Source organism: Alligator mississippiensis, chromosome 4, assembly GCF_030867095.1.
Source record: "Alligator mississippiensis isolate rAllMis1 chromosome 4, rAllMis1, whole genome shotgun sequence".
NCBI lineage: Eukaryota > Metazoa > Chordata > Crocodylia > Alligatoridae > Alligator > Alligator mississippiensis.
Window position 1 is genome coordinate 53,229,626 of NC_081827.1, and position 20,557 is coordinate 53,250,182.

Below are 20,557 nucleotides of genomic sequence, written 5' to 3' on the forward strand. Positions count from 1 at the left end.
GGGCCCTACATACAAGAGGCTACTAGCTATTGTTGATTGTTGCACTTTTTTATTGTTGATTGTTTGCACATTACTGAGAACTATTTTTTATCTTAATTTTGGATGTCTACTGGTCTGTATTCATTATCTCAGATGAAGTTAAAAATCTAAAAAACCCATGCCTAGAATGTTGATGTTTGAATTAGAGTTTAGAAACTGTACCAGTTTCCAATTTTCAAAAGGTTGTAAATAGAAGAAATGCTGAAGTCCAAGTTTGGTGACCAGTAATGAAAATCTTCCATCCATCATGGAACCGCTAAAGACCTGGGCTGGTCAAGTGAAGTTGAATTACTTATTGTGTGCTCAACAGGATACTCCTTGCCATAGCGCTGAATTGCTGTGCTGTTTACACTTATCTGGTCATGTTCCTCCTGGTAGGGCTAAGTTAAAATTCTCATGTTCTTTGACAAAATGGGAATTTTTTGTGAAAATGCATAAAAAACTGCTTCCTGTGGAAGATGGAACTTTTATCCAAAAATGAATAAATAAATAAAACAAAGCCCCCAAGCCCTTGGAAAACTGTAAAAAAACAATTGGGATTTGTAATTCTGCTGTGCCATGCCTCTGTTCAGTACTCAATGGACCAGGTTCCCCATCAAGGCTACATTTCCCATGATGTACTGTGGCCCAGTATTTGCACATTGCATCATGGTAACATGGCAAGGGACAAGAGAATATGACATTGCTTAGGTAAGAAACCATGCCAGAGATTGTGAAGTGCTCCAAGATCTAATGACAGACAGAAAATAGGACAAAGTGGCACTCTGTTATGTTAGCATCAGATGAAGTAGCTGTTGCCTTTGAAAGCTCATGCCTTTCTGAACCAGTTAGCTTCTAAGGTGCTGCCCTGTCCTACCTTCTGCCTGCCTTCAGACTAACACAACTAACCACCTTCCCAGGGATGAGCTTTCAAAGGCATCTCTGTCATGGCTTCTTACCTGGATGATGTCTCTCAAGAAGGTTATAAGGCCCAATGAGGGTAATAACGCTAACCATCTTCCCTGGGAACTAATGATATAAGAACAAAGGATGATGATTGCTATTAAAATAAGTCAATTTTCAGAATTTTTTGTAGCCCGATCTAAAATATTGCAACACCCCTCTTTCCTCCTGTTCACACTGGAGAGCCTTTCTGGTTTTCTTTAAGTTCTTGCTTATGATCTACCTTAGAGAGTGATTGCTGTAAGAGGAGTTTAAAATGAGAGAATGTATTCATTTGTTTAGTCACCAAATTCACAGAATCAGCAGCCAGTTGTCCTTCTAACTATCAGGAAATATTTATGAACAAGTTTGAAGGACTTATTTGATGTAAAAGTATAGATGAAATCCTAACTAAGTCGGTGGTAAAACCCTTGTGTGACCAGGATCTCACCCCACAATTTACTTATGGTGAGTAAAACATTTGCACAAGTGAAAGGCATGGTGATGTAAAAGAAACACCATATAAATTAATAAACATCACCATTTGTAGAAAAGAGGGATTATGTTAATAATAGTTATGTGATTTGTGATGTTGTGTAATATCATATATTCTTCTGGATGTCACAGGCAGTTTGAAATGGTTATTCCAACAGAAGACTCGGTTATCACAGAGATGACATCTACTTTGAGAGACTGGGGAACAATGTGGAAACAACTTTATGTGGCAAGTACTATATAATAGTGTTTTGCTTGGAAACAGTTTAAAGTAATAGATTCTCTTATCTTAGAAATAATGTAACAAACTAGCTTGCATTTAATAAAAACAGAAACAGTATTCTTTCAAAGACTGAAGGCAGGTGCTTTTTTTCCTATAGGATTTATTTACCAGGGTCTCTTTTTGTCAGGATTTTTTAATCCAGTATTTATGGTTTTCTGCCAGAGCCTAACTAGGACATCTGTTCACCTCATCATAGCTAGTAAAACAGAAGAATAAATCAAAATGACTTAGCTGCTCATTTTAGCCTAACTTAAAAAAATTATAAGATTTGGGAGGTGTGACAACAGACATATGAAATGGCAATATTTACACCATGCCAATTAAAACGCAAAATGAAAGCAAGAACAAGATCAAATGGTTCTCTTTCATATACAGATGACCAGAAGTCACACACCAGAAGAGTAAAGGAAACCAACTAGAAACTGTTATAGTAAGGAACAGAAATAAATATGAAAAAACGCTCTTTCTCCAAAATACTGATCAAACAGGGAATTAAAGTATTCTAGTTATTTGCATCTAATATAGCAAGGGAAAAAAAAAGGGAAAGGATAAGGGGGAGAATTTCCAGTAACACCTTTATGGTAGCTGTTACTTTGATTTGATTTATGATAGTGGAGTAACTTTTAGCCAAACTTCTTTTTCTTTTTCTTAAAAGAAAGGCTTAGTTTTGTAGACCAAGTAAAGCAGAACATATAGCTGCCTTTTCTAAGAAACGCTAAAGAGTGAAGAAGGAAAATCATCTCAGTACTTAGATAAAAAAAAAAAAAGTAGGGTGCGTTCCATGAAGTAAAATAATAATTAAGTTGAAACTGCCTGAGAGAAGAAACATATTGGAAAATATAAGCACTGAAGGCTAAGACCGTTATAATCCAAGTGTGGAATATAAATTGGACTGCCTTAATTTTGGCTTGCTTGTACATTCTCTTGGTCCCTTATTGGCAAGGACAAAACTTGTTGCTTTAGCCAGTTCATCCTTATTTATGCTTAAAAACAAGTAAATCCCAGACAACATTTGAAAGCTTTAGACACTTCATTTGTTTCTTGATTAAAAATATTTGAGCACTAGTGAGAAGTTAAAGTTGCTTTTTTTCTGCCCCATAAGTAAAAAATTAAATTGTTTTAAAGATCCAAAAATAGTTGTAGGAATTTTCAGAAGATTTGGAGATTTTCAGCTTATTGTGATTGGATTGTCTGACCTTCTGCATACAACTGGCTATAGGATTTCCTGTATAAATTTTTGCTTCAAGGCCAATATGCTTGAAATAAAGTATATTTTTCAGAAAAACATCCAGAGTTGATTTTAACAATTTCCAGTGCTATAGGTTCACTACAACCTTTATGAATTTGTTCTAGTCTTTGATTGTTCTTACTATTAACCTGTATTCTTGTCTGAATGTGTCTAGTTTCATCTTCTAGTCATTTCATCTTGTGATACCTTTGTCTTCTAGACTAAAGGATCAAGTTTATCAAATTTTTGTTCCCTCAGGCTAGGGACAGACATTCAAAAAGCCTGAGCCTGAATTGATTCAATCTTTGCAGGTTAGTCTAACCTGGCTAGGCTGAATCAGTTTGTAACTGTACAGACATCCCAGAAATGCAGGCACATGCCTGCAGTGGTTCAGGCTAGAAGCCAGGGGGGTGCTCGAGCAGCCCTCCCTTCCCTTCTATAATGCTGAGCTGAGGCGGGGCATGGCCAGGCCCTGGCAGGACACTCTGATTAGAGGGGGGTTCCCCCACTCCTGACCAGACCAGCAGAAAATTGATAACACAGTGTTTATCACCCCTAACTCAGTGTTTATTACTCCATTAAGAAAACAACAGAGGAACATTACGAGCTACCTGTTGATTCTGCCATTGTTCCATCTGCCACAGCAGGGACCCGTAGCCAGCATATGGTCTGCTAGCTAATGCTGAGGTGTTTGTGTAAGACAGAGGGGACCTGGGAATCCCTGCTTAGCAGGGAGTGGGGATGGGAGGGGAGCAGGGGGAAGCCAGGCAGACCCCTGTAGTCTCTGCCAAGCTCCTACCCGGGAGCAGAGGGGAGGTGCCAGCTCTGTTGTGGAGCAGGGAGCCCCACTCAGTCCTAAGAGCATGCCAGGATGCTGGGGGAGTTTGGTTTTAACTTAAACCAGCAAAGGGACTGGGACAGACATTGCATAAACCAGTTTGACTCAAATCAGTTGTGTCTGATACTATATTCAGCCAGGTTTACCTCAAACCTGTTTCAGCCATTTTCAAACTGGTTTATGTGCACTGAACATCTATTCTGTTACAGGTCTAAACCAGTTTCTGATTACTTAAACTGGCTTATGTGTAATGTCTGTCCCTAGTAGATATTTACTGACAATGATCAAATCATTTCTTTCATAAACATAAACTAGGTTTAGCTACTTAACTCTCTCTAAAAGTAATTTTTTAAAATATTAAAAAAAATTTTTTTTGTGGCTCTTTTCTCAATGCACTTTTTCCAGTATCCTCTTCTGAAGTATAGATACTAGAACTAGACACTATTCTAGGAGCAGTTACATAACTTCCAAACACAGAGCGTGTGTTTGGATAATTATTCATGAGACCCATAAGTCTTACAGATTTGCTGTTTCCCAGGATGGAATCCTCCATTCTATAAGTATGTCTTTCATTTTTTGTTCCTAGATGTGTGATTCTTACATGCAGCTATACTGAAACGCATATAGTTTTTTCTGCCCATGCTGGTCTGCATCAGTCTCTCATTTTTACTGTTCTTCAATCTTTGTATCATCTACAAACTTTATCAGCAGTTATTTTAGGTTTTTCTAAGTCATTGATAAGAATGTTAAATAAAGAAAAAACAATACCCAAACCCTACAAGACTCCACTAGAAACACACCTACTCAGTCATGATTCCCCACGTAAAATTTCACTTTCAGACATCTATCATTTAAAGAGCTGTCACCTATTTAATGTGTGACATGTTGATTTTTGTGGCATCTTAACTGCTTAATCTGAGCCATTTCTGTTACATTTAAGATGCAATTAACCTGTTAATTGCATCTTAAATGGTGACTTGGCCACATGTTCACACAATTAAATCAGCCACAAAATTATTTCACAAAGTGTGTGTAATATTTTTGTGTCTGCTTTTCCTAGTACCTTAAATGTATAGTGTCACAGAGTCCACTGATGCTGGCTGCATGGCAGGGCTTGGTTGACAGTTCTCCCCATGTCCCCCAAGTCTCAGACTGGCTCTGGTGCAGTGCCAGGGCCAGAGCCAGGCCAACAGTCTTGCTCATCTCTGGGACCACACCAGAGTCTTGAAACAGTTCCAGTGCAGTTCCAGGGCTAGGACTGATAATCGGCTGATTGTCAGTCTCAGCTCTGAGACTTCACTGGAATCTTGAACTGGTTCTTGTGTGGCCCAGGGGCTGAGACCAGTAATCAGCTGATTGTCAGTCCTGGAATCATGATCCCAGGCTCTTCCTGCACTGCCAAGTAGTAATGGTGCAATTGAGATCTCATCCTCAGTCCCAGAATTGTGTATCCTGACATGCACATGTAGCATGGCAGGAGGCACAATTTTTGGGATCTGTGATCAGATCCCATTGCACTATTAAATTAATGTGTTCCTAAGTTAATTGTATCAGCATTTTACTATTTATCAATCAAACTTGTAATCCCATGAAAAAACCCTCAAGCTAACTTGACAAGATACATTTTCAATATACATGTGCTGACTGTAATTGCATCATTGTATTATTATTGAACAAGTTCTGCACAATTTTTGTTTCATTATTTTGCCCGATTGTAGGCTAGTGAGACTATATTTTTCTTGGTTATCATATTTTCCCTTTTTTAATGCTGGCATAGCATTTCTTTTCTTCCAGACCTTTGGAACTTTGCTTAATCAGCATTAGCCAGCTCTTTGAAAACTCTTGGGTACAAATAATCTGGACCTGCTGATGATAAAATCTTTAGTAGCTGATGTTTAACATTCTCCTTAGTTTACTGTTGGAGTGGAAAGTATGTGATATTAATGTACTGGTTTTTTCCCCCAGAAGATGACCAGAATTATTTAACATTTCTGTCTGTTCTGCATCACAATATGATATTAACTCATAGAAATGTGCAACTGGTAGAGATCTCAAGAGATTATCTAGTCCAACTCCCTCAGCTGAGGCAGGATCAAATACTGTCCCCAACAGCTGTTTTCTCAGACATTCTTAAAATCTTCCAATGAAGGACATTGTACAACCTCCCTAGGTAATTTATTCCAACAGTTGACTACATTTACAGTTAGAAAGTTCTGTTCTGTTCCCAACATCTAACCTAAAGCTTCTTTGCTACAAAGTGAGCTGATTTATTTTCCTTCCTTCAGTGGGCATGGAGAACAGTTGATCCTCTTTTTAACAACCTTTTACTTATTTAAAAGACTGTTAATATTAAACCTTAGTCTTCTCTTCCTGAGGCCTAAACCAATGGTTCTCAACCTTTATAAACCCAAGCATCTTGTTAGACTTAAGGCACCAATCAGAAAATGTCAGGTCTTTGATTTTACTTATTTTCTGACCACAGAAAAGTAATAAAAAAATTCTTATGGTGCATAGAAGTCAGACCACACCAGGGCAGAATGTATTTGTCACTTTAGATTCTTATTTGAAATCTCTGGTTTTATCTTATGAATCCCATGTATGTGTTTGCACGCCTGACGGTGCTAATATTGTCTGGCACCCAGGAGCAGTCTTAAAAGGATCTCATGGCACCTCAGGGTGCCAAGACACTGTGGTTGAGAATCACAGGGTTAAACAAACCCAGTTCCTTTAGTTTTTCTTCATATTATTTTTCTCTGCTCTGGATTCTCTCCACTCTGTCTTTAAAACTGGATGTAGTACTTTAGCTAAGCCTTTGCCAACGCTCAGCAGAGTTACTGCCCATCTCCTGTATATCAGTGGTTCTCAACCTTTTTCATACCGGGACTCGTTTGCAAGATCAATGGCTTGTCCTGACCCACACCACCCTGGCCCTGTTGGTGTCAGATCCACAGTCACATGCCCTCGGCACTTGTCCACCTGGTCTCCTTCCCCCAGTGCCAGCAGGCACCTGCCCTGCTCCCCCCCAACCACCCATTCCCTCCGTGCACACGTGTGCATGTCTGACGTGAAGTACAAAGCAGGGTTGATTTGCATCTTATAAGCCAGGCAAAGTGCATATATCTGAGGTACAAATCCACACTGCCTTCTGTTTGACTTAAGACTAACATGGCTAAGGACAAATCTCTGAATTCAGCCTAACCCAGTGAGTGGCCTGTCTCTAGGCCAGTGGTTTTCATCCTTTCTGGACTCCAGGTCTCCTTCACTGGACCCAAGGCTGTGTGGCTCCATAATCATAGATGCCAGCACCTAGCTGCTTGCAGAGGGGCCTAGCCCTGGGGATGGCAGATCATCCAGGCTGGAAGAAACCAGAGCCTGTGCTTTTTTGCTTGGTTGATCTGCTCATCTCCTCACACCTCATTTATCCCTTTATACCACAGGGCACCCGACGGTGCCCCTGGCTGGGACTCGCTGCTCTAAGCTGCTGGAAATGCTCTCAGGGCCTCAGCTAGTAGCACAAAGCAGCCAGTAGCATGGGGGGTGGGGGGGGGGGGATGACAACAGGGGGACTGCTCTCATGGAACCAGAGCTGTTGCTGCCAGGGGAAGGGAGCAGAAGGGCCCCTGTGGCATGCCCGGGGTTGGGCATTATTGAGTGCTAATTGGAGCTGGGCTGACTGCTGGGGGCAGGAGGCAGGGCCCTACGATGAGCTACTTGCCTGAACTGGTCTCAGTGTGGTCAGCAGTAGTGGCATGGCCCCTGCGCGGTGAGGCAGCCAAGCCCCTGGTGCTAGTTACAGTTGCTGGGAGGATGGGCCCCTGCTGCAGCCCCCCCAGAGATCCCACGGCCAAGCAGCGCAGCCAGCCCACAGTGGTAAGGGGCCAGTGGGCTGAGCTTGGGCCAGGGGTCAGTTGTGCTGCAGCCTAGCAGGCTCAGTGCAGCCCCATGCTTGCCTGGCACCAGCAGCTGAACTGGGGTGGAAAGTGGCAGGGCGCAGCACACACACCATCCCTCCCATCCTGACAGTCCCCAAGCTCTGGTCCTCCCTCTGCTCCTCACATACTTACCTTCATCTGGCTCCTGGGGCTGCTCCCATGGCCCTGCCTGGCTGTGTCCTGGCCATGCCTCAAGCAGCCTTTTGCAGGCTGGAACACTGCCGGCCTACAAGGGAAAAAACAAGCTTTTGCATGTTTTTCGGCCACTTGCAATATATTCTTGCAATCCACAGGTTAAGAACTCTGCTATATATGACACTCTGGGCATGTCTACATGTGCAATTAGTGTGAATGAATAAACTCTGGAGCTTACTGCTCCAGCATTTATTGCTCCTGGGCACCACATCTGCATGTGCACCTAGGAGCACAGCACATAGAGGTGAGTTGGAACAGTCCTGGTTGGCCGGGAGTCCAGGAGGGCCAACTTTCCAGCTCAAAGCTAGTCCCCCCAGCTCAATATACCATGGAGGGGCTGGCTGGGACACGAAGGTGCTTCAGAGCAGGTCTAGCCAGCAGGTAGCCCTCACACTGAAGCAGTCTCATGGCCCAGCCAGCCAGGGCAGCATCTACATGTGAGCTGCTGCAGCGTTTTTTGCTCCGCAGCAGGATAGTACTTGTAAATAAGATATATACAGTGAAGTAACTTTTAAACTGTAAGATAGATACAGAAAAGTAAACTAATTTATTCCGCAGCAGGATAGTACATGTAAATACAAATTAATTTGCTCTGACTTAATGGGGGAGCACGTTTTATGCATAATGTTTACTGCACAGCTAATTAGTCAACTGAACACATGCCCCCTGTTCATCTGATATATTGAAGCCTAGCCAGTTATTCACCATTTTTAATCATGCATTTGATTTCTTTCTTCTAGGTGGTGAATTTTTTACTGGTTTTTTTTTCTATTTTGTCTTTTTACTCTTTCTCCAATTTATAAAAATAATTTTGAATTCTGAACATATCCTCTTACAGTGCTTGAACTCCTAATTTGGTGGTGTGTAGGTTTTTTTTTTAAGTATAGTTGCTATTCTACCATCTAAGCTACTAATGAAAATACTGAATAGAAACCCATTTAGAATACCACTGCAACAACCAATTGTGTTCCTACCTCATGATGATAATTTCTAGACCATATTTCTTATTTTGCATATAAAAATATTATGCAGAAAAGTGTCAGAAACCTGACTAAATTGAAGCTATAATTGCCCGGGATCCTGGTTTTCTCTGTTTAAAAGCTTGCAAATTCTGTGATGAAAACCCCAAAATCCATGATTAAAATGAACCCCCCCCCCACCACACACACACACACACACACACACACACACACACACGCACACACACGCACACAGAGTCAGGCCTTGACTTGCATGATATTTTTTTGCATGGTTTCAGTTATGCACAGTCAAATTGTGACCCTTTATTTTTGTATATGGTATGGATTCACTTTTACGCGGTGCAGCATAGTCGCCAAGATGCGCAGTGCACCTAGAATCAGCTGGTCGCTTCCCTCCTCCCCCCGCCCCCCCAAGCTGCTCTTGGTGTAGCTGGTAAGTGTGTTATGTTGTGGTGGAAGAAGAGAGAGGAGGGAAGGGGCATGGGGGGGATAGATCAATGCCCCCTACAGTGAGAGAGGGAGTGGGGTAGGGGCGAGGGGCTGGGGCAGGGGCTGCTCAGCCAGGGCGGGGTGGGCATGGGATAGAGCTGTGGCTCGTCCGGGGGTATGGAGGGCGGTGGCTCCTGCCACTGTGTGCACCCCGAGAGGGTATGGGGGGCAGGTGTGTGCCCCCTGGATCTGCACAGGGCAGTTGGGCTGCAGCTGTGGGCTGGAGCCAGGGCTGCACTGGACTCTTCATGGTAGAGGCTGAGCTGGGCTGGACTTGGGGCAGGCAGTGGTGGCGCTGGAAAGGGAATACAGGGGGGCTACAGCAAAATTTGGGGTGGCTGCAGCCCCCACCCTGTAGCCCTCTCCTAGCGCCCCTGCCACCTGCCCCGAGCCCAGCCTTTGCCGAGGAAAGCCCAGCACAGCCCTGGCTCCAGCCCATAGCTGCAGCCCACCTGCCCCACCCTACACAGATTCAGGGCATATGCCCCCCCATGCCCTCCTGGGGTGCATGCAGTGCCGAGAACCACCCCCCTGGCTCCCTCTGGACAAGTCACAGCTCTGTCCCATGCCTGCCCCGGCTGGGCAGTGTCTGCCCCTGCCCCACTCCTTCCTCACTATGAGTAGCTTTGATCTGTACCCCCCATGCCCTTTCCCTCCCCCTCCCCTTCCACCACACCAGGCTTACCAGCTGCACGCAGCTCTCCATGTTGCCAGACTCTGCTCCTCAGTGCCTGCATGCTGCACTGAAACTGCGACTGCATGCACGCACAGGCATTTATCGGCCAAATTATCGGCAACTTCTGGAACCTAAACCCTTATTTCCCATAGACCCTTGGTATCTCTTTACGTGATTACTATTTGCATGGTGTTTTTTCAAGAATGTAACTACCGTCTAAATCGAAGCCGAACTCTGTGTGCGTGTGTGCGCGTGCCTATATATTTTGGCATTTCATTTTGGGTTTTTCATTATGGAAAATCAGAGCTCTTGCAGAGACCACTTTATACACCCCAGGGAATTATGTGCAGAAAACTTCAAAATTATGTGCAGGAAAACTCAAAACTATGCCAAATTAATTACTTTTTTCACAAATTAAACTACTGTGAAACGAAACTAACACTATTTGAACCTTCTTTAGAAATATATGCAGGTACTTTATATGGTAGAGGGGTATGTGTGTGGGGGGGGTTGTGAAGGTCTGTGGGGGATGTGAGGGGATCTGTGTGGTTTGTGGGGAAGCTTGTGAAAGGGTGTAGGGGGTTTGTGGGCAGTTGTGGGGTTTGTGGTGCACAGCCCCCACCACTGGTGGCTTAGCAGCAACAGGCAGTGAGCCCTTGGGGTGCTCATGGCCACGGCAGGCAGAGCCCCAGGTGGTGCGTTCCTCTGGCTTAGTCCAAGGGACTGCACATGTTGGCACAGAGATGGCCTAGCCCGTTGGTGTGTGCCTTCATGCAGATCACTGCACTGGAGGCAGGAGCTGCGCGCCATCAGGCCAGGCAGGCTCCATGCCTCCATGTACAGCTTCCTGCTGGAGTGCTGGAAGCCCCACGTGGAGGCATGGAGCTGGTCAGCTGGGCCTTTGAACCAGGAACCTGTGCCAATGGGTCAGGTGCACTCCATTCCTTCACACGGGGCTTCTAGCATTCCAGCAGGAAGCCACATGTGAGCCAAACAGCCACTCTGTGTCTCTATGTGTGGCTTCCCACCCAGCCAGATGGCACACAGCTCCCAGTCCATGTGCCCTCAGGTCAGGCTGGACTGGGCCAGCTCTCCACATGGGGCTTCCAGCACTCCACTGGAAGCCACATATGGAGGCATAGAGCTGTGTGCCATTGGTCTAGGCAGCCTCCTACTTGCCTCCATGTGCGGCTTCCCACTGGAATGCTGGAAGCCCCACATGGAAGGCTAACCTGGCATGGCCCTGTGGCATGTGGATAGCAGCTAAGCACCCACCCCAGTCTCCAGCACACCACAGCATGCTGGCCTCAGAGCACCCATGGATATCTCCCAGCTCCTTCAGCCCTCACCCACATACCCCTGTCTTGCCCCGACCCACCCTGCTGGCTCTTCTCACAGCCCCCAACACCCCCCCTCCCCAGCCTTGGCAGTCACCTGCATCCAACCCTCAGGGACTCCACCAGCCCTGCCAGTGCCCCTCATTCCTGACCCAAAGCCCCCTACCCCCCCAGCCCTGCCAGAGGGGGCCACCAGCCCCCTGCAAGCTTCACTTAGCCCAAAAACTTCAAGAGGAAAAGTGAGCCTGAGCTAAGCCGTGGATGACTTGAGATTCTTAGGCCCTGCCTGTTCTCCCTCTCCCTCCCCCTTCGGACACGGTTTAGGGTTTCTCACCATTTTTTGCAAGAAGCTTTTGCAGGCTGGAACTCTGCCAGCCTGCACAAAGCTCTTTGCAAAAGTGGAAAATCTTCATGCTTCTCCCTTAAAATGAAAAATCTGCTTTTTTCTCTGTTAAAAGGGAAAATCCACATTGTCCCCATTTTTCCATGGAAAACAGAAAACCCAGATCCCTGATAATTGCATTTATCGTTTACCCTTTAACGACTAAGCCAACTAGCCTGTTCAAGGAGGTCATTAGATTTTTTTCATATTATCTGTTCTTGACAAACTAATGTCGGCTAGTTTGTATCACCTGATTTTCTTGGTATTTACAAATTGCTTGACTGATAATTTGTTTCAGAATCTTTCTGTGAATTTAAATTAGGCAGATTGGTCTGTAATTCTCCATATCCTCATTTTCCCCACCCCTTTTGAAGATATACTGCTTCTCTCCAGTCTTCTTGGACCTTTTCCAATCTCCACAATTCTCAGAGATGACCAGAAATGGTTGGGAGATCTAGTTCCGAAGGACCTGCAGAGTCAATTTCCTTAGGCCCCATTGCCTTGAATAGACAGTGAAACCTGTCTAAGATGGAACCTGTGAAAGTCAGAAACCAGCTCAAGCCAGAAATTTTCTACAGTGCTGGCATATTTTATGAAGAATTACAATTGTATAAGCTGGAAACTATCTAATGCAGAAACAGAAAGGAAATTTGGAGCCCATTTATATAATCACCTTGTATATCACAGAAAATAATTACCTAGTTTGTTGTGTGTGTATGTAAGGTGTGAGCACCAAGTATAAGAGAGGAGCTGAGTAAGACAGCACACTGAATGGAGGAGAGGGACTGAGAAGTTCTCTGTATAAGCTAAAACTTAGAAACCTGTCTAAGCCAGAATTCTTTACTGATCCTGTACAATTCTGTCTTGGGTTTCTCTGTATCTCTCTTGAGTATTCTGTAACCTCTTTTTTTCTTCTTTTCCGGCTTGTGCTCCTTTTGCCTAATTTCAGTTAATTTTCTTAAGTATTTAATAACAACCTTCAAAAAAAAGATTAAAGCTAAGACAGCATTGAATCCTTCTGCCTTCTCTTTGTCATCCATTATCTGCTTTCCAGTAAAGCAGCGGGACTTATTTATCTTCTTAATTCAAATGTATTCACAGAACATTTTCTTGTTGCCATTTATGTTCCTTTTTACTTGTAGCTTATATACATTAGCTTTCCTCAATTCCCACAGCCTCATCATCCCAGCTCTGGTTTCTCTTAAAATGCAGCTGATGATTTGTTACTACCAAAAGATCATACCTTTGAACCAGTCTCTAGGGCTATGGACAGAAGTTGCACATAAATCAGTTTAGGTGATCAGAAACTGATTTAACCCCGTAACAGAATAGAAGTTTAGTGCATGTAAACCACTTTCAGAATGACTGAAACTGGTTTAAGGTAAACCTGGTTGATTGTAGTGTCATATTTAACTGATTTGGGTCAAACTGGTTCATGAAACTTCTGTCCCAGACCCTTTCCTTGTTCAAGTTAAATCAGAGTCCCTCAACATTCTTTCCAGTCCTCGGTTGTGCTGTACTGTCTGCTTCAGAGAGCAGAGCTGGCCCCGCCTCTCCACTCCCTAGCTGGAGCAGTGAGGACTGGCTGACAAATTGCGGGGCGGGGGGAGAGGAAACAAGACAAGCCCAGCTGGGGATGCAGCCCATGCAGAACCTGGCTGGGGTCTGGGGCCAGGGAGGGGGGCTAAACACCTATTCCCCTGTTCAAACTTACTGCTGGCTGCAACTGACTACAAATCTCGGAGGTACCTGGAAGCAGGAAGAGGAAGTGATGAACAACCCTGCAGAGTTCTGTTGCTGTAATTCTAAACTGCAAATCCCAGAGACCCTGGGGGTAGCAAGAAAAGGAAGTGAGGACACAGCCAGAGAGCTGTGCTCTAGCACCCTCCCAATTTGGCCTGAGCCACTGCAGGCATGTGGCTTCATTTCCTAGATCAAATGTAAAGGTCTGTTCACTTCTGTTTCAATTTAATGTGTGCAGCTTAGACTACCCTGCAAAAACTGAATCAATTCAGCCTCAGGCTTTTTGACTGTCTGTACTTAGCCTAAGAGGCCACCCTGCCCTGCCTCCTACTATTCCACTTTTAGATGCTCAAACAGCTATTCCCCATTGCTCAGGAATATATTAAGAGTAGCCATTCCTATAGCAACTTCTTCCACTTTCTGAAAAAAATATTGTCCCCATGATATTGCAAGAACTTGATGGGATGAGTCTTGTATCGTGCTATACTTTTCCAGCAAGTATGCAAGTAATTAATATCCCTCATTGCCACAATCCTGGCCTCCTGGATGCCTCCAGGTGTTGCTCAACAAGTCCCCTCCATCACTCCCCAATTAAGATGGTTTTTATAGATCTCTATTATGATATTACCCTTGATCTTATACATTTTTTATCTTCACTCAGAAGCCTTCAGCAAGCTTTCACCTTTTCCTGAGCCTCAAAGCAAGCATGTATGTTCTTGTTACAAAAATATAATACTTCCCTTTTTTTCTCTTGCCTGTCTTTCCTGAAGAAGCTCTATACTTTTCTGTCTACCATTTGTCACACCAAGTCTTTGCGATGCCAATTAAGGTATAGTTTTGATTTTGTACTCTCAGTCCAAGTTCTTCCCATTTATTTGCTATGTTCCTGGCATTTTGTGTAAATGTGTTTGGCAGGTCACCCAGTTCTTCCTCTTCTTTCTTTTGACCCTATTGCATTTTTGAGCCTGACCCCTTCCAGGTAACTTCCAACCCTAGGTAGTTACTTTCACGATTGACAATTCTACCATTTTTGTCAAATAATAAACCAATATAGTTTTTGTTCCAGATGCACTTTAACACGCCCTGCTCCTGCCAAAAAACAAACAAATGAACAAACACTGAAATCAACTAATTTTTTGCCTTTATCTCTACTAGCAATAGACCTCTGTTGTGGTCCTTTTTTCCCTTACCAATTTTCTACTTTTCTGCTAATTCTCACTTTTACTCATTGCTATCAGCTTTCTTTTTCTTCTGTAGCTGCTTTCATGTCCCCTGGAAGCCAGACTTCTTAAATCTATCCAGTGTTGTGGCCTGCTTTCTTGATCAACATGGCTCTTAGGGCATCTACTAAAATATTTCTAAACAATTCAGAATTATCATTCACACATTTTAAAAACTCTTTTTCTCAGAAGGTTCAATTCATACTTGTTTTCAGCTTTATGAAACTACTTATTTTAAAGTACTTATGTTACTGGTTTGGACCTTATTCCATTTGTGTATAACAAAGTAATCATGGTCCTAACCAGCCACTAATTGGAATTTTTTGATTAATTGTTCTTAAATTCTGAGATCATTTATCTGATAAAATCAAATTATTAGCTCAGAATGTAGTCATTTTCGGTCTTGCTGCTAGAACAAGACAATTCCCATGGTTTATAAAACACAAATAGAGTAGAGTTAGGAGAGTTCACACAGGGCAGAATGCTATAGAAGCAACTGTTTTACATTTTAAATGTGATGGTACTACAACTTAAAATTTAGGCAGTTTATTCAGAGTGAAGTGACTTTCTGAAATTTGAAGTAGGGTGCAGTTGGTAATTTGCCTGGTGAGTTCGTTTTGTAAAACCTCCTATGAAGTCATGTGTTTCTTCTGAAGTTCCCTTGCATTTCAAGTAATACTGCAGCAATTGAAATTAACAATGAAACTGTAATTAAATTGTTTGAACAATTTTTTAAGACAGACTCCAAACATATATTTTGACAGGGATATAAAAGCTACATCTTCTTGCATGAAAATGTGTGGGCTTTAATTTTGTAATGTATATGGTTAATTGACTTAATTTCTCATTGAATTACCTCCAGGAACAGTTATTTAAAATGTTATTCCTTATCAACCAATCTTCATTGTTTTTAACTCATCAAAGCCATTCTCTGCTAATTAATTTATTCCAATCTGGATTTTCTTTCATACTATCAAATTAAAGAGAAAATAATTCTGGGTTTTTGTTAGCCAAAAACAACAAGAAAAAATTCCTTAAGTTCATGTGGTTTTGAAGGGTAAAACATTATGGTATATAATATTATAGCACGTTACATGATAAAAAAAAAATCACTATAACTCTGGGCCTAAAGTGAGCAAGTCAACTGGAGCTACTGAGTGGCTAGGTACCCTGTTGTAGAATTATTTTACTTTCTTAGTTATAGAGTATGTGGCAGGGCACTGTTTGTGCCTGCCACTTTAAGGGCCTGGAGCTGGCAGCCACCAGGTGCCTGATTTAGGGCAGTCATTTTGGGAGCTGGGGCTGCCCATATAAACACGGCAGTTCTGCTGTGAGAGGCCAGGCAACAACATCACCTGGCTGGAGGGCTGCAGATCTACATCTGGAGGTAAGGGAGGAGCTGTAAGGGGATAGTAAGGAGGTTCCTGGTCCTGGGCATGACCTAAAACTACGCCCTGCTGGGAATGGGTGGCCTGCTGGGGCTCTGAGTGGCCTGATGGGGCTCTCAGTGGCCCCCAGGAAATGCCAGGCCAGTTACTACCTCGGTGAAAGGCGGGTCGGGGCACCTTAACCCCTAGCCCCCACCACCTTAACCCCTTTGTTTATAGGGCCCAGAGGGCAGACCCCTGGAGAGAGTGAGGGGCTAGAGACTCAGATCTGATCAAGAGAGTACCCTCGACTGGCCCATGCTGGGGCCAGGACCGGGACAGTCAAAAGGGCCAGGGACCCATTGTGAGGGACACCCAAGAGCTGAGGGCCTGGGGTCCTGACTGGCCTGGAGGTGGGCCAGGGCTGGTAGCCAAAGATCCCAGGGGGACCACACCTGAGAGGGGAAAATAGTTTCAAGGAGCTAGATAGCCTGAATGAAGGTGGGGTAGGCCGCCCGAATGGAGGGATCTTGGAGGGGTCCTGATAGAAGGATTCTGGGACCCAGTGTGAGGCCAGTGATGATAAGAACACCTAGATGCCATCTGCGAGACTTGGGCTGCGGTGTAGGGGAGGAAAGGAGCAGCAGATAGCGCCCCCTGGCATCGGGGCAGTAATTGGGCAGCCTCCCACTTAATTAACATCTACTAATTAATCAGTTAACATCAAGGCATGGCAGGCGAGAACGTGGGCGGTTGGCCCAAGAACAGGTGGGCAGGCCACAGAGATCAGCCCGGAGCAGGCCCCGTGTTACAGAGTAGAACTGGAAAAACAGGAAGTTCTTTAGGCATGTGGCTGTCTTTTTGTTCTGCATGGTGTAGTAGGCCTCTAGTATGTTATAGGCACCCTTGGGCATTTGTGCAATATAAACAATTAATAGTAATATCAAAATATTGAAAATATTTAGAGCTTGCAAAACACTGAGCATCAGACTAAATCATTCCTGAGAGAGATTAATTTGTGTTTGATATCAATGTTCCATTTAAGTGTACTGATATATCTCTTATATTGGAGTTTTGAGTAAGACTTTCTTCAACAAAGTTAAGGAATAATACTAAAAATGCTTATGCCTGCGTTTCTGAGGTCTGGTCTTCGATTGTACAAGTTCATGTGAATGAATACTGACCTACTGGTGCCTGATAGGAAATGTTGGCAAATATTCTATCTAGAAATAGCGTTCTGCCTCGGATGTTTGGATTGAGTTGTTTTTCTTTTGTTTCTGTTTCAAGAGATGTGTACACCAAAATCTTTTCCTTAGACTGTCATGTGTTCCTGTTGCTTTTTTCTAAAGGAAGTTAATTCTTCATGACCATTTATTCTCCACTGATTTCTGATTTCATCTGATTTAGCCCCATAATACATTAAGTGCTTTACAGACATTTTGGAGCAGGCACTGTTTGTGTTTATGAGGTTTACAGTGTAAGCGAGGGTGAGGGTGAAATGCAAAAGTTAGCCAAAACAGTTTTGCAAGAGGGTGTGGAGTAGAAGCTCCTGATATGAGGTAAGGGTGTTTCAAAGGCTATTTTAGCTTTGTCTTGGTGTTTTACGCATCAGGGACAGTTGAAGTTCCTGTTTTGTGCAATTATTTTTAGTAATAACTAAGAGGAGAAATTGTGTCCTGGTAAGCAGAACTAACTCTGAGCAGAATGGCTTTAATTTTTTTTCCTGTGATGCATTATCAGATCGTGATTTAAATCACTTCCTCAGAATAAAGTTTTCCAGACAATGCCAAAAAGAAAACATCTTGCATGTTGTTAACTAGAAAGCTAAAATTGCCAAAGTGAGTGGGTAAAAGGACTGTGGGTATTCTTTTTTTATGGAAAATTATATGCACTCTCAATGTGGCAAATGATATTCATATAAACTTCCCAGGTTCAGAAACAAAGTAGGCAAAAGGCATCGACTAGGAATGATTATATAATATGATTGGTTCCAGTTCAGATGTGATCTATACTATTAATGTGTAAAAAGTGCATTTAAAAACATTAGTAACATTGAAGAATCAGGCATTTGGAAGGTTAGAGATACCAGAACTAAGTGTGCATGTGAAACCTTAATTTGGCGACTTTGTGCATGTGTATTTGGAAAGGTTTAAGTTACATGATTACCTGTTGTTTTCTCCATGGATCCCTTGCCTTATTCAGTGCACAGTGTGAACCTGCTTTGCGATGCATGTGTTGTATAATGAAGGATAAAATTGTCTGCTCCTCCCCTACCTCATATGTTGCACAAGTTGGAAAGTGTATAGTGAAATCAGTTAAAAGATTGCAGGAAGAAAAAGGGAGTTGTAATGTTTAAGGTAGTTGAATAATGCTTTAGAAAACTGGATTCCTTGCCTGCCTCTGCTAGAGAGGATATGTTGCAAAAGAAGTAACTTAGACCAAACTTTTCACGTTTGACCATTAATTGTGTTCCTGTTTTCCGGATTCTTGATGTGACATTCTCTGATTTGCAGACATCCTGAGCACTCAAAACTGCAACTGAGGTCAATGGGAGTTGTATGTCCAAAGTATGAAGTGCTCCATATTGCTTGGTACTAAAAGTAGGACTTAAATAATTAAGTGCAAGGAGGCCTGGGGCTACACATTGAGTAGTGGGAATAAAACAAATTGTTAAATAGCACTTCATAACTGGCTTTTCTGTGAAAGAAGAGAGATACTGTTGAAAAAATAGTACTATATTTTCTCATATACCACATGCCTCCAAATATGATAGTCATCTTGTGTTGGGAAGGCAGATTGAAGAGAGATTTTTTTTTTCCAGAGTCGCAGCCAAATGCTGACCACGTGGAGCAGGGGCAGACCTTACTCTTTGCCTTCCCTTGCCTCACTTGCCTTCCCTTTGCTGCTCTGGCAAAAGCTAGAGTTTTAACCCTCTTATGGCTGCTACCACCATCAAGCGGGCAGTAGCTTTTGGCTGTGTAGCAGTAGCGGCTGTAAGAGGTTTAAAATGTTAGCCTGACCCTGAAGAATGGACTCTGCCCCCACCGCTTGCTGCCTGGGAGAGAATGAAGAGAAGCACAGGCTGTGCCAGCCGTTACAATGTTCCCATGGGTCCATTCTAGCATGGAAATCAGCTTCCCCACTTAAGATGCACCACAATTTTGGAAGGCTAACTTTTTTGGGGAAAAGTATTTGTGGTGTGCAAGTATATGTGGTATGTTAATCAAAGACTATTATAATGTTTATACACAAGGAGGCTGAAGTTGGATTCCACAGGCAACCTTGATTTTTGGCGTTTTCTAAAAATTGAGTGCTTGACTTTACAAACTCAGTCATGTTCCTTTAACACATGAGCCTGTGGCTATGTGTTCGCATGTGTGTGTGCTCCCCACCATTTCCTCCAGCCTGGTCCTATACCAGCGCAGCCTTCTCATCTCGCAGCCTTATTAGCCTCATAGACAAAGCAACTCTCCAGTATTCAGGTTTCTGATTCCTTTCTTAGTCTATTTGCCTAGTCATTCTGTATCCCCATCTGATTTCGGTATCCTGTACCCTTTCTCCTTAGGTCTTGTTCTTGTCTCCTTTGCTTTTGGATTACACATATTCATCCTTCACATTTTCTGACTAATAGGTGGCCACTGAAAGAGCAAAAGAGAGTTGCCTTCGTTGTCAGTTCTGTTGCTCTGAGTCCCATGCCAGTCTGGAGCAGCTGAAGGCAGAGCTTACAAGAAAGGTCAAGCTTTATCTCTGTTGGCCCAGGCTGGAGCATGCTCAGTTGCTTTGTGAGAAACATCTATGCTCAGTTTGATCAGCCCAAGGAGCTATGAAGAGCTGAAGCATGCTCATTGTGGATAAAATCTTTGGGGATTCTCATTGTTAAGTTCAAACAGTTTCTTCCTAATCATGTACGGACTGTAGCTTTTCAGAGGCTCAAATCTTGGCCGAAAGTGGATAGATTTTCACAGGAACAAGAAAAGTTAAATCCCTGACATGAGGGATCACCCCTCTCCGATGTTGTGTTCCTGCTCCAAATCATATAGTTGTTTAGGCTTTTCAGGTAAAAAAAAGAAAATAAATGTATTAACTAGATAATAAATGCATGAACTAGTTTTATTTCCTAAAGAAATAAAAGGAGTTTTTAAACATAAAAAATGATATATTCTTCCCAGCCCTTTTTCTCAGGAACAGCAAACTCTTTTAAAACTTAAAAAAAAAAAAATCACCCTGAGGCAGGCACTAAATATGGAAAAGTTCAGTATGAAACATTAAAGTTTGGCAAAGATGCAAGTAACTGAAAGCTAGGTATAATAATGCCAGGTGTCAGGCAGACTTAATAGGTAGTACCATTTGGCCTGGGGTCATGGGCATAGGCCCATGACACAATTACTACAGAGTAGTTTACCCTGGATTTTACTCTATAGTAAGGAGCAGG

General features: G+C 43.1%; 1 protein-coding gene across 1 annotated transcript in view; it reads left to right on the forward strand.

Annotated features, from left to right (window-relative positions):
- Positions 1 to 20,557, forward strand: part of DOCK4 (dedicator of cytokinesis 4) — a 405,154-nt gene that overhangs the window by 140,523 nt on the left and 244,074 nt on the right. The window contains exon 5 of the mRNA XM_019492471.2: positions 1,588 to 1,684. Coding sequence (XP_019348016.1) covers positions 1,588 to 1,684 — 97 coding nt within the window. The remainder of the gene's footprint in view (positions 1 to 1,587; positions 1,685 to 20,557) is intronic.